Below are 15,343 nucleotides of genomic sequence, written 5' to 3'. Positions count from 1 at the left end.
CGGCAGTGTGGGTTTAGGCATGAAATTTAACAATATTTTATAACTGATTTTATGGGAAAATTTATGGGATTTTTAAACTACCTCAAAAATGGATTTGGGGGACATGACCCATTTATTAATGCAGAATTCCTATGTTTTTTGGGTCTGGTTTCAACATTTTGGGAGGAATATTGACAAACACTGTTTTATCCAGAAGATGGTTAATAGTGTGAGACCGGAAAACTAGATCATCTGAAGGACAGCTGTAAGAGCTAGAGACGTTTAATTTGGAAGAGGAAGGCATTTAAAATGAACAAAGTCTTTTCATTGCTAAAATAGTAAAACCACAAATTCTTACATGATCTAAACCAAAAGCTGTTGCTGTTGAGGTAATCCTGCCTCATAGTGACCCTATAGGACAGAGTAGAATGCCCTGTAGGGTTTCCTAGGCTGTAGTCTCTACAGGAGCAGATCTCCAGGTCTTTTCACCTGGGGAGTGGCTAGTGGGTTTGAACCACAAACCTTTTGGTTAGCAACCAAGTGCTTAACCACTGTGCCACCAGCACTCCCTTAATAACATGACATAAATAAACTTCTCTTTCTAGGTGCTCCGACCTAGTCTCCTAGCTTTAAATTATACCCACACTCTGATTACTCCCAAATTTCTATCTCTGACTGAGACCTAATCCCCAGATTTGTAAACTCAGCATCCTATCCAACATCTATTTGATGTCAAAGAGGCCAATACAGAGATGCTGATTGCCCACATAAACCTGCTTGGCAGTCTTTCTAGTGCTCAGTGAACGGCACCACCATCCTAAGAGTTGCTTAGGCCAAAAACTTCACCATTCTATTTTGATTTCTCCTTTTTTCAAACTCCACATTCAATGATCAGTTAATCTTGTTGGTTCTACTTTCACTCACCTTTTCCCACTACCACTCAGAACTTATCTCAAACTATTCTCCCTCCTGATTATTCTAGGTAGATTAGCCTCTTTGCTCTTCTCAAAACATGCCAAGCGCTTATTCTTCCATCCACCTGGGCCACTCTTCCCATATGTTCTCAAAACTCACTCCCTCACTTCCTTCGGACCTGTGGTAAGCAGAATAATGGCCTTCCAAGTGTATCTACATCATAATTCCCAGAACCTGTGAGGATTACCAAACCCATTGCTGTCAAGTCGATCCCGACACATAGGACCCTATAGCACAGAGTAGAACTGCCCCATAGGGCTTCCAAGGAGCAGCTGGTGGATTTGAACTGTCAGCCTTTTGATTAGCAGCCAGACTCTTAACTACTATGCCACCAGAGCTCCATATATATGGAAAGAGAGAGAGAGATTTCAAGGAAATGGCTCGCACAGTTGTGGAGGCTGTCAAGTCCCAAATCCACAGGTCAGGCATCAACTTGGAGGCTTTATCTGACTCATGTGGATGCAGGGGCTGATAAACCTAAAATCAGCAGGTCAGACAGCTAGCTCACAGGGCTGCAGGCGCTGGCAAGTCCCCAAATCTGCAGATTAGATGGCAGGCTGCTGGTTCACATCCCAAGAACCAAATGTCAGAGGATGACAAGTCAGATGCAGGATCAAGAGAGGGCAAGCTTTACCAGAACATTCATATATATAGGATGCAGGGCACACCCACAAGGAGACTTCCCTTTCAACTGATTGGCTGTTCACATCAAATCACAAAATGGAGGATGATTACACAATGTCTGCCAAAGAACTGAGGATCATGGCCTAGCCAAGTTGACACATAACATTAACCATCACAGGGGCCATGAGTCAATGAATGAATGTAGGCGCCCTCTGGAAGCTGGGAAATGCCAATAGCTGATAGTCAGAAAACAAACAAAAAATGGACCTTACTCCTACAACTGCAAGGAACCTAGAGCCTGGTGGTACAAAGGTTAAGTACTCAACCGTTAACTAAAAGATCGGCAGTTCAAACCCACCAGTGGCTCCACGGGAGATAAGACCTAGAGATCTGCTCCTGTTAGAGATTACAGCCTAGGTAGGAAACCCAATGGAGCAGTTGTGCTCTGTCCTATAGGTTTGGTATGAGTTGGAACCGACTTGACAGCACATAACAATAACAGAGCCAATAGAAGGGAACACAGTCCTGCCAACACCTTGATTTTAGCCCAGTGAGACTTGAAGCAAAGAAACCAACCAAACCCACTGTACTTCTGACCTACAGAACTGTGAGATAATAAATAAGTATTGTGTTTATTACAGCAGCAATACAAAACTAACACAAGGCCTCTGCTCAAATTTTACTTTATCAGCAAGACCTTTCCTGACCGCCCTATATTATAGCCATACACCTTCCCATTCAGGCCCTCTCTGTCGCAATTACCCTTCTTGATTTTTCTCTCTAGCACTTATCCCCAGCTTATAAGCATTTGTGTGATTTTCTGTGTCCTTACTTTCTCCTCTCCCAATTAAAATATAAGTAAACTCTATTAGTGATTTTTGTCTGTTTTGTTCACTGTTGTATCTTCAGTGACTGAATTAAGTCTGGTATGTGGTAGGCACTTAAATATTTACTGAGCAGTAGATTGGAGGTAGTTCCCTCTTCACCCACCCTCCAACTTCCTACAGAACTGCTTTCCTCAATAGTACTGCACACAGTTTCTTTCATTTCCTCACTTTCTGCCTCAGGGCCTTTGCACATATTCTGCTTACAATATTTGCCCCTTCCTCTTTGCGTTTTTTGCTGTAGATTTTAACTGAAACATTAGCTCTTGAGGGAAGACTTCCTTGATCTCAGAGCAAATTCTGTGCTCTCATATGAACTCCCAATAGCTTTTTTAAAATAAGCATTTTATATTGGGTATAACTCAGATAGCTTTTTATACTTTCATTTATAGCATATATCATACCGTATAGCCTGTATTGGTTTGATTAGATTATTAATCTCTGTTTCTAGTCTGTAAGCTTGATAAAGGTTAGGACTATGGGTTCGATCACTATTGTTTCTATAGTTATAGAAATATAGAGCTTATGATTGTGGACTTCGAGCCAGACTTCTTGGGTTTATGAATCTGCTCCTAGCTGTGTTCCCTTAAATTATGTAACTAGACTTGGTTTCCCCATGTACAAAATGAGGTAATAACAGTGCTTACCTCATAGGGTCTTGCGTGGATTAAATGAGTTAATATATGAAAGCACTTTGAACACTTCATAGTACATAGTAAGCATGCAATAAATGTTAGCTGCTGTTGCTGTTATTAATACAAAACAGAACAAAGTGCCTGGCACATAAGAGATGCTTAATTGATATCTGTGGAAATATATAAATGAATTTCATGAGAACTTGATAGTTGTATTAAAAACTGAATAATCATCATGTAAAGGGCTATACTCCAGTATAAATTTAGAAAGCAGAAATTTGATGAAATCTTTTCCCCAATCATGAGAATAATACACTCTAGTGAAAAATTTAGATTATAGAAAAAAATTATGACAACTTGTAATCCTACTTTTCATGCATCACTTTAACCTATTTCCTTCATTATCTTTCTGTACATATTTTATGTAGTGGACAGCATAGTATGGATAAAATGTTTTATTTTGCTTTTTAAATTAGTATTGTACTGCAAATACTTTCTGACATCAGTGTAGGCTCCTCTTGATGATTACTTTTCCCTAAAAAATTTCACCTAAAAATTAACAGTTTATCTGGGACTGATAATACATAATTTATATGATATAATCTGTAGGGATAAATTACGTAATATTGAAAATCGGAGACTGTACTTTAAATAATATGATTGTGCCATTTATATGATCTGCTTAAAAGGAAGGTATGGAAGACAGTGATGACTGAAGTTGCCAGAGAAGGCTCTGGAATGGAGGTGGAATTTATCTGAACGTTTAAAGAAAGTGTCTTAGGCTAGGTTCTCTAGAGAAGCAAAACCACTAAAGGGTATATATAGAGAGAGAGATTTATATCAAGGGAATGGCTCATGCGGTTGCAGAGCCTGGAACGTCCCAAGTCAGTGGGTCAGGATAGAGGCTTCTCTTGATTTACGTAGGCACAGGGGGTGGTGAACCCAAGATTGGCAGGTTGGAGAGCAGGGCTGTCGCTCACATGCTGTGAAGATCGACAGATCCCAGGATTGGCAGGTAAGCTGCTAGCTCAAGTCACAAGAACCGGAGGTCAGATGAACGAACAGGAGGGTGCTGCAGGATCCAGAATAGGCAAAGGACAGAACATCCACTTATATTTGGATGCAGGCCACATGCTCAAGGAAACTCCCTTTCAACTGATTGGCTACTCACTGCAGATCCCATCGTGGGGGTAATCAGATATAAACACTGAGAATCATGGCCCAGCCTAGTCGACACACAATCTTAATTATCACAGAAGGATACTGAAGTAGGACTCTGTATTAGTTTCTATTGCTACTGTAACAAATCACCACAAACTGGGTGGCTTACAAGAACAAATTTTTTTTTTCTATCTCTGTTCTGTAGACCAGAAGTCTGAAATCAAGGTGTTGGCAGGGCTTTACTCTCTTGCAAGGCTCTAGGGGAGAGTCCCTCCTTGACTTGTGACTGCATAACTCTAATCTCAGCCTGTCTTCATATTGCCCTCTCCTCTGTGTGTTTTGTGTCTTCCGTCTCTTATAAGGACACTAGCTGTTAGATTTAAGGCCCACTGGATAATTCAAGATGTTCTTTTCTCAAGGTTCTTAACGTAATCACATCTGCAAAGATTCTTTATCCAAATAAGGCCACATTCACAGTTTCTGGGGGTTAGGATGTGGGCATATCTTTTGGGGGCCACCATTCAACCCACCACAGATTGTCCTAGAAAGGCTCGCACGTGAGCAGAAGCATCGAGATGAGTGAGTGCTCTGTGCAGGTGGTGCCCAGAGTGGGGCAGGATTTAGGAAGGAGTCTGCTTTGACGGACTCCTCTAGGAGAACCAAGGAGAATAATATTGAGTTGATGGGTTGGGGCAGATTCTGAGGATTTTGGAAGCAGAGGGGAAGAGTTGCTCCTTTCTGCAGAAGACATGGGCATGTTGAATTCTTTTGTTCCTCCATGTGAGAAGCCATTACAACCATAGATCTTTTCTGAGGAAGGCCATCCCCAAATGGCCATGAAAACTAGTCTGTGCTTCCTGTTGGAGACTTCATCAACTTCTTCATAATTAGCAATAATTATTCCTTCTATTTCAAAGCATCTTAAAAAGGACCAAGACATTTATTATCCAACACCCTAATATAGTAGACATTGTTTTGTCAGCCATGTTTTATTAACACAGATATTAGGACTCAAAGATATTTAGAGATTTTCCCAAGTTAGTAAGTAGTGGAGATAAAATTTATTTATCTATTTTCATTCTTTTAAACCAGGCCATAAAAGAAAATGGTAAAGCTCATATAGCATCTGTTTTCCATTACGTTCAATTGTTTAACATAATGTGTGACTTATTGTCACAACAACTCAGGTAAGCAAAGGACCAGCAGTATTTATTCACATTTTATAGAAAAACTAAGTCAAAGTTAACAATACTACAAGTAATGAAAAACTATGTAGCCAATCAACATGTATGACCTGATGTGTTTGAGTGCATTTTTTCCCTCACACCAAATTGATTAATTGGTTTTGTGTCATACTGATACAGCCTAAGAGGAGAAGAAAAATGAAGGCTCTCCATAATCAAAGAATTAATCAGTCAAGGAGCTGCAGCTAAAATTAGTCAGTACTAGGGTTTAGATTGAAAACTTATGATTCTATAAATATCAATAAATTTAAGAAAAATCTTTCCTTTATAATCAGAGAGATTAAAAACATTTAGCAGGGATTATGTCATTATTAGAATCTCTGAAAGTAATAACCTGTAGGTGGAAAAACTCCAACACCACATAAACACGTAAATGAAAAAATAAAATTCACTGCCTACCTTCCAGAACCAGAAGTTAGTTGAACAGTTGCTGATTTATTTTAAGCACCATGACTCTAAATAACGTACGAGTATCTCCATTTATTAGTGTGTGAATCTTCGACAATCTCTATTGTCTCTGCACTTTGAAAGATGAATTTACCTGACCCCACTTCTGTATTCCCCCCAAACTCAACTTTTGCTGTAGTTTAATTTCATGAAAATTTTAAAGAATAACTTTGTAACTTTTTATATTGCTTACTTTGTAACATGAATCTCTTTCTTAATCCACCAACTTTTTGCAGCCTAAAAAGTAACGTTCATCACAGCATTATTCACAGTGGCCAACAGGTAGAAACAATCCAGTTGTCCATCAACAGATTAATTGATAAGCAAAATGTAGTTTATACATACAAAAAAAAAAATTCCCGTTAAGTCAATTTCAACTCATAGTGACCCTATAGGAAGGAGTAGAATTGCCCCATAGGGTTTCCAAGGCTGTAACCTTTATGGAATCAGACTGCCACATTTTTCTACTGCAGAGCAGCTGGTGGGTTCGGACTGCTGACCTTTTGGTTAGCAGCTGACCACTTGGCCACTATGCCACCAGGGTTCTTATATACAGACAAGGAAGTATTATTCAGCTGTAAAGCTCTGATGATGTCACCACGTACCTTGGATGAACCTTGAAAACATTATGCTAAGTGAAATAAACCAGACACAAAAGGACAAATATTTTATGATTTTCCCTATATGAAATATCTAGGGTAGGCAAATCCGTTGAGACAAAAGATTAGTGGTTACCAGGGACTGGAGAGAGGGGAGAATGGGAAATTTAAAAAAAAAAAAAAGGTACTTAAAAATTCCAGGTAACACAAACGAACTTTACAATGTAAAATTCCAAATATAAAATATTAAACTAAGTGCAACATGATTTGGTGTAGTTTATAGAATAATAAGAAAAGAATCTAATTGACATATATTTGAAACATTCCCTACTGAGCAGTGCAGATTTAGTAATTTATAAGGCTACGTTTCCTTCTCTACAGTTCCGAACATACTTCATGATTATACAGTGACAAAAAAAAAAACACATAATTACACTGGAAATATTCTCGTGCTCACTTTTTAGAATCAATCTATAAAGCACGTTGTTGTTGTTAGGTGCCATCGAGCCCATTCTGACTCATAGCGACCCTCTGCACAACATAACAAAACACTGCCTGGTCCTGTGCCATCCCTAAAATTGTTACTCTTGAGCCCAATTGCTGCAGCCACTATGTCAATCCACCTCATTGAGGGTCTTTCTCTTTTCCGCTAACCCTGTACTTTACCAAGCATGATGTCCTTCTCCAGGGACTGATCCCTCCTGACAGCATGTCCAAAGTATGTAAGATGCAGTCTCACCATCCTGGCTTCTAAGGAGCATTCTGGTTGTACTTCTTCCAAGACATACTTGTTCATTCTTTTGGCGGTTCATGGTATATTCAATGGTCTTCACCAACAGCACAGTTCAAAGGTGTCAGTTCTTTTTAGGTCTTCCGTATTCATCGCCCAGCTTTCACATGCATATGATGCAATTGAAAATACCATGGCTTGGGTCAGGCGCACCTTAGTCTTCAAGGTGACAGCTAAAGCTATAAAGCATAGAAGACAGTTATTTTTATAAAACAGATTGCAAATATTTTGAGCCATGTCAGGGTAAAAAATAATGGCATAACTAAGAAGATAGGTTATGAATAGGAAGATTACATGAAAGGAAGTGAATAGGGTACACATTTTTTCTTCTTACATAATTGTTAGTCAAAGGATACTGCAGAAAATTGGTGGATCAAGAAAGAGGTTTAAGTAATAAAGTAACCAGTAGAAACAGGTATAAAGTTACTCAGTAAAAAAAACAAATGCACTGCTGTCCAGTCTATTCTGACTCAGAACGACCCTATGGGACAGAGTAGAACTGCGGCCATAGGGTTTCCAAGGTTGTAAATCTTTACAGAAGCAGACTGCCACGTCTTTCTCCTGCTGAGTGGCTGGTGGGTTCAAACTACAAACCTATTGGTTGGCAGCTGAGTGCTTTAACCACTGTGCCACCAGGGCTGATGAAGTTATTCACTAGGGGCATTTATTTAGAGAATTGTTTGCTTCTTTTAAGCCGTGACTTATTTGAAGCAATCTCTCTTTTTCTTAATAACGTTTTTAAATTTCTGAAATTGAAATGTTTTCAGAAATATGGGAAAAAGGGTATTAGCTGTTTATCCACTACTAAAAATAGTATTGTTAAATTAGTGATGTCTGTTACGTTATCAATGTGGCATCTTAAAATAGAGGAAATATGTAAGGCTTAGAAATAGGAAATAATTAAATATTTACAGTAGTTTTGAACTGTTAAGTTTACTTAATAATATAATAACCTTTTATAATTAGAGGGATTCATACCATCTTCCCCTGAAAAGAACATGTGTATCAGCTGAATTAATACCTTATTGAGAGCCTGGCCCACAGTAGACATTTAGTAAACGGTTCTTTTAGAGATTTAACTTTTTATAGTGGAGTAACAACCTTCTTTATTTACTTTTATTGGCTGTTCTACTCAAGAAGGATAATATGGTATGTTGAGTTCAAGCTCAGAGTTAATTGGTGTATCTTGTTCTGATTAAAATATATACCAAGGTCACATTTTGTGTTGACAGTTGTCCTTCATGTGTATTTCACCTTCTCTCCACAGCAGTGTAGTGACCTAAATTGTTTAGAACCCTGGACTGAAAGCTTTATTTGCATGTAGAATTCTCATCCATACTTGGCAGGCATCCTAGAGACTTTAAGCTGGTTACAGGAAGAACTGTAATTTTTTCTTCCTTGATTAGAAGTGAATAACTTTGTAAGGTGTAAGTTTCTAGGAGGTAGGCCCTATTCCAACCTGGAATATGGGTTAAATACTTCCTTACCTTAAATTTATTTTATGTATTAGGTATGTTCCTAAAAAATTAAAAATTGTTTAAACCCAAATTTGAAATGATTTATCATTGACTTCCTGTATAATTTCAGAGATGTCTTCACAAGGGAAAAAATTGGCTCTAACATGTAATAAAAATCGCATTTAAGAATCTGAATCTTCCCTTTCAAAATAGCATTTTTAGAAAAAATTTGAACACTGTTTTTTGATAGAAATGAAAACAAATAATACTTTCCAGCCTTAAATCCCAGAGACAAGCACTTTCAGGTCTTATAAACCTGTTTCCTGGTGTTTTTTACCTCCAGGTTATATCCTTTGTCAAGCTGTTTCCTTATCCTGCTGTACTGTTTTCCAGAGTACTTGTTATTTCCTGATACTATGATATTTGTGTATTATAGGCTGCCACCCTCACTAGATAGCACGTAAGCTTCACGAAGACCGAGCTCTTGTCTCTTTTGTTCACTGCAGAATTCCTAGAGCCTAGAATATCTCTTGGGTTCATTGTAGGCCCTTAGTAAATACCTATTAAATACATAAATGAATGAATGCCAGAGACTGTGCTGAGTGCTGCCAACATTGTCCTTATGATGCCACCACCGTATGAGGTAGATAATTACTGCTGTGAGTTTGCCAAGAGAGCAAGGCAGAAAAATGGCATTCTAAGTAGCAGGACAGTGTGTCATAAAAGTCAGACTAAAAGACTTAAAAAAAAAATCCTGGTATGGCATTCTGGAAAATTGGAATTATTGAATTGGCTCCATTTCTTGCTTTGCTTTGCCATGGAAATCCTGATTAACCAACTTACTTTCTTTTCAAGATGTTTTCCCAGAATTTAGAAGAAAACAATCTTAATATTGGTATATTGTGTGTTTTTACGTGGCATAATAAAAATATTAGAAGTAAAATGAATCACAATCTTTCCTTAGAAGAAAGAGTGAATCTTGTGTGTGTGCGTGTATGTGTGTGTGTGTGTGTGTGTGCTTATGTATACCCTTGCCCCTCCCAATAAATCTAGTGCTTATTTAGTGCCTGTGAAAAGTCACTGTGGAACTTGGTAACAGAACTCTCTGGTCGATAGATAGGATGACATTCCATGAGGCAGATGCTGTGTAATATGTCTTATCCGTGGCCTTCAAGAGGGGGCACTTGAAGGGGTGACCCAGTAGGTTGAACCTTACTGAGTCTTCAGCCTTCTCCTGCTTCTATGGATTCAGCAGTGAACATGCCAATTAAGGTGGTGTTCTTAGTGACGAACCCTCAAGTAACTGGACTCAGACCATAAATTCATTTTTTCCATACAGCTCAGCAGATGGTAGTTTCTTTCACTGCCACCACATTGTCCTGATTTAAATCTGGGACCAGCCACTAAAAGGGTACTATGTTTCCTATTAACTAAGCCTCCAAGTTGAAGCTATGCTTCTCTTGTTTGTGCTTCTCAAGGTGTTTTTCTGATTGTGTTTCTGGCAGAGTCTTTGAAGAAGAATATTCTTTGGTGAATTAGTAAACAGAATTTTTTTTCTAAAAAATAATGTGCATATATCTGAGTTTGAAGCATATACCTAAGCTTTTAGAAGAAAATACTTTTACGAATTCACCGAAGAAAAGGATTTATTTAGGAGAATTTTTTGAAAAAACTTTAAATGTTGTAAATATAAATATTGATTAAATTGGTAAAAATGTACCACTTATTTAATGGAAGCAGGGGTGTTCTTAAATTAAGTCATGGCAACAGAAAGCACAAAAATGCAGGCATGTTTTCTATTTGATGACATTATAGCTTTCTAAAGTAGTTATATTTGCTTATAAGGTAGAAATATAGAATCATAGGGATCTATTTTAAATGAAGGTGTATAACCTTGTCTCTCATATGCTAAAATTAAGTAGTTAATTTTAGGGTTAAAGTAAGCATGACTTCAGATTTCTTTTGTATCATATGACCTCAACTTCAGCTTTTATTCAGAAGAGAAATAGAACCAGGAAATCAGCTTTCCTTCATCTAGGTGTTTTACAAACTCTTACTCAGCAAAACAAGAGTCAAATGTGAAGTCTTAGCGCCTACCAAGCCTCCCTCCCCCCACCTCACCTTAACATTGTATTTTCATGAGCATTTCACAATATTTCTCGTCCCTTGTTCCCAGTCTTGACCCACTGACCTAAGAATCAAGAAAATGTCATGTTAGTGCCTACTAATTAGTGTACCCAGAGAGCCTTTTCATCTGCCCTTTCAACCTTCTGGAGGTTGGAGCACAAGCTAGCTGTCACTTGTATCATGCAGGGAAAATGAACCTTTACTATTTCTCTCCTGTTTTGCAAACAGCAGAATAAGCCCAACTGAGATTAGAGATAAATGTGCAAGATTAGGAAGATATTAACCTAAAATGTACTGTATGCAGGATTGTCTTATAGATGACAGTACTGCTGTCATTGAAATACTACCATAATGGGATACCCCCATGCCTGAGATTTTTACCAGTGTGTCTGTTGTGTCACATTTTTATTTTAATACCATCATATTCATTAAAAAAAAAAAAAAGTACTAATTTTAAGTGAGGAATATTCTCTGATTAAAAAATTAAGGAGTGTTTTGACGTGTTTAAGTTTCCATTACTTTTAGACACGCTTGCTGAGAATACCGTACTTTGTTAATGAGTGTTTGGTTCAAGTGCTCATTAATCAGTCCTGCTGGGCCAGGGTCTCCTGAGCCTTCTGGGTTTTGGGAGATCAGCTACTGTAATTAAAGGGATGAAATATATCATGGTCACAAACTTACCACTCAGACAATTGAGGGTTTTGAACTGGTGGAATTAATCTTTTTAATTTTTCCTTAGGTGTTTAAGATAGAGGTACTAATGAATGGAAGAAAACATTTCGTTGAAAAGAGGTACAGCGAATTCCATGCCTTGCACAAAAAGGTAACCTTTTTTTTTTTCCTTTTTCTCTATGTGACAACTAATACAACATTAAGACTGCCTTCTGTGGTCCTCTGGCATTTCTTTGAACAGCATAGTTTCTCTTTATCATGAAGTAAATTTTGTTTTTTTTAAATTCATCTCTTGAAGATGCACTTTCTGGTTAAGTAGGTTTTCTGTTGAGAACTTTTACATATCTTAGACGTGAGGCTGCGGGCTGTTGGCAGTGTACAGCAATGGGTGTTGGTTCAGAATGAATAGGAAGGCCTAGGTCCTATTGTTTGATTTATGAAATATATTTAGTGTTTTTTACAAAAAAAGGTGAATGATCAATTTGCAGGAAGAAGTTTATCAAACTCAACTTACGTACCTGGAAAAGGTAATATACATGTACACGTGTATTCAAGGAGTGTTTGGAAAAAACATTTAAAAGGAGACCCTTAGACTCTTTTTGGATTGTAAAGGATGACTTCACAAGACTGATGCTTCAGTTCTAGGATCATTTTAATTAATAGTCTCAGATAAAAATAACAGGAATACAAAAGGAATGCTGAGCATTTCAGGAGAAATGGTCAGTGAGGAGTAGAAGAGTGAATGCATTTTATTTTCCACCATGATTTAAATTTTTGTAGGGTATAAGTTACTATCGGGATGCTGAAATTATCTTAATAACTAGAATTGTTGTTGTTAGGTGCCATCAAGTTGGTTCGGACTCATAGAGACCACATGAACAACAGAAGAAAACACTACCCAGTCCTGAGCCGTCCTCACAATTGTTGCTATGTTTGAGCCCATTATTGCAGCCACTGTGTCAGTCCGTCTCATCAAGGGTCTTCCTCTTTTTTGCTTAGCCCCTGCTTTAACTAGAACTACCTCATGAAATTTCCCATGTTTGTCAGTTTGTGGTACTGTGGTGGCTTGCAAGGTAATAATAGCCTGAGAAGGTGGACTATATGAAGAGGAATCCAGCATCAGGATTGGAGGAAGATGCATCAACAACCTGTGATATGCAGATGACACAACCTTGCTTGTTGAAAGTGATGAGGACTTAAAGCACTTACTGATAAAGGTCAAAGACTACAGCCTTTAGTATGGATTACACCTCAACATAAAGAAAACAAAAATTCTCACAACAAGCAACATCATCATACATGGAAAAAACACTGAAGTTGTCAAGGATTTCATTTTGCTTGGACCCACAGTCAATACCCATGGGAGCAGCAGTCAAGAAATGTATTGCGTTGGGCAAATCTGCTGCGAAAAGCTTCTTTAAAGTGTTGAAAAGCAAGCATGTCACTTTGAGGACTGAGGTGTGCCTGACCCAAGCCATGGCATTTTTAATTGCCTCGTATGCATGCTAAAGCTGGACAATGAATAAGGAAGACCGAAGAAGAATTGATGCCTTTGAATTATGGTGTTGGCGAAGAATATTGAATGTACAGTGGATTGCCAGAACAAACAAATCTGTCTTGGAAGAAGTACAGCCAGAATGCTCCTTAGAGGCAAAGATGGCAAGACTTTGTCTCATGTACTTTGGACTTCTTATCAGGAAGGAGCAGTCCCTGGAGAAGGACATCATGGTAAAGTAGAAGATCAGCAGGAAAAAAAAAGACCCTCAATGAGATAGATTGACACAGTGGCTGCGACAGTGGGCTCAAGCATAGCCACAATCGTGAGGATGACACGGGACCAGTAGTATTTCGTTCTGTTGTACATGGGGTCACTGTGAGTTGGAACCGACTCGATGGTACGTAACAACTTCATAAAGTTACCCAGAAAAATCACCACGTGTGAGTCAATGCAATTTTACCATTTTTTCCTTTTACATACATATATGATGTCTGACATAATTCAGTTCTTTTACTTCCTTTGTGAGGTGAGAAATAAGATGGAAAGATACGAAGTATGTTGAGTAGGTGTCTTAGTTACCTAGTGCTGCTATAACAAATACCAGAAGTCAGTGGCTTTAACAAACAGAAATTTATTCTCTCACAGTTTAGGAGCTAGAAGATCAAATTCACAGTGCTGGCTCTAGAGGAAGGCTTTTTCTCTCTGCCAGCTCTGGAAAAGTTCTTGTTTCTTCTGAGCTTCTGCTCTTGGGTGGTCTTCATGTGGCTTGGCATCTGTCTTCCCTCAACTCTCCTTCTCTGGGTTTTTTGTTTAGTCTCTTTTATATCTCAAAAGAGATTGATTTAAGATACACCCTACACTAATCCTGCCTCATCAACATAACAAAGAAAACCCATTCCCAAATGGGATTATAACCACAGGCACAGAGGTTAGGATTTATAACACATATTTTGGGGGGACACAATTCAATCCATAACAGTAGGTTAAGAAAGATAGAGCCTGTCCTAATTTGATTAAAGTCCTCTTAAATTTTCTGGGAAATTTCAGTACATAAATGATGTGATAGTGTACATAGTCAGTATTAAGTGTTCTTTTAGCGTTTTCCTTTTCATTAAGTTTTACATTTGTAAGTCAGGAGAATGGAGAATTCAGTAAACATTGTTTTCTTTTAAAAGGAAGCTGAATTGACTCCACAGCAGTGGGTTTGGGTTTGGTTAAGTCACCTCTACACTTTTCTGTTAGACTGGCAGGGGATGATTTACATCTAATTCTTCAATTAAAATTTTGTTTAGTCTCAATTTACTTCCAAAAGAAACAGTACAGGTGAATATATATCCTTCCCCCACCCCACCCCAGGTCCTGCCACTGCTCTAAAGCTTGGTAAACAAGAGCTCCAACCTAGGGCTGCAAAGAGAAACTGTCTTGGGGTCTGAGCCTCACTTCCTTCTTGTGGAATCCAGAGTTTGTTTGGGGAGGAAGTGTAGATTCTGGAGAGGTTTCTGCTGAGTACCTGACGAAATTAAGTCCCTGCAGTGAGATTCCAGCCAGAGCTCCACCCCCTGCTCCGCCTCTGGTGACCAGGGTCTGGACTTGGCAGCCTGTCTATGTGAAAGCCTTCTTCCTAACCTCCCAGGTCAGCACCCAGCGCTCCATGACCCCAACACAGCCCAGCTGTTCTCTCCAGGTACTCGGGGACCAACTCCACAAGAGGCCACAGCTGGGTGACTGACTGCCAATTAGGCCCACCCTGAGCAAGAGGCTGCTGGTGCTTCTTAAGAGTGGAGGGTCGGATGTTCATCCTGTCTGCTTCTCTACTACAATTTATTTTCTTCAGCAGATGAGGACCCTCTCTGCAGTGATTATAGGCAGTTGTTAGATACTCAAGAGCAGGAAAAATTCCTAGCTCTTTTAGGATTCACTCTTCTCTCAATTTCTGCAATTCTGTTAATAGTTTTAGTTATTTTTATGATTGTGTAATCAGGCCTACCAGAGTTATAAGATTCTCAAATCTCTCAAATTTGTGTATTTTTTAGCACCCTTTTTAAAATATTTGAGACATGTTTCTAGAGACATAGAGATAGAAATAGCCTTGTGGAGCAGAGTTTTAGTTGGGATTTGATATGTAATCTTATGTACCCTAGAGTGTAAGTGGTTGTTAGAGGTCTCCTCTTCTTGCCCTGTTGTAATTGATTTGGGCGCAAAAGGTAACTATAGAAAGCAGTTAAATACAAGTAATGGTAAGGTGTAAAAA

At 38.5% G+C, this 15,343-nt stretch overlaps 1 protein-coding gene across 4 annotated transcripts in view; it reads left to right on the top strand.

The window, feature by feature from the left end:
* SNX24 (sorting nexin 24) overlaps positions 1-15,343 on the top strand; it is a 192,696-nt gene that overhangs the window by 82,531 nt on the left and 94,822 nt on the right. For all 4 annotated transcript variants that reach the window (XM_064275901.1, XM_064275903.1, XM_064275891.1 and 1 more), the window contains one exon: positions 11,662-11,745. In XM_064275901.1, coding sequence (XP_064131971.1) covers positions 11,662-11,745 — 84 coding nt within the window. The remainder of the gene's footprint in view (positions 1-11,661; positions 11,746-15,343) is intronic.

Source organism: Loxodonta africana, chromosome 2 (genome assembly GCF_030014295.1).
Source record: "Loxodonta africana isolate mLoxAfr1 chromosome 2, mLoxAfr1.hap2, whole genome shotgun sequence".
Taxonomy (NCBI): domain Eukaryota; kingdom Metazoa; phylum Chordata; class Mammalia; order Proboscidea; family Elephantidae; genus Loxodonta; species Loxodonta africana.
The sequence above is the reverse complement of the archived record's forward strand: the minus strand, read 5'-3'. Positions and strand labels throughout refer to the sequence as shown.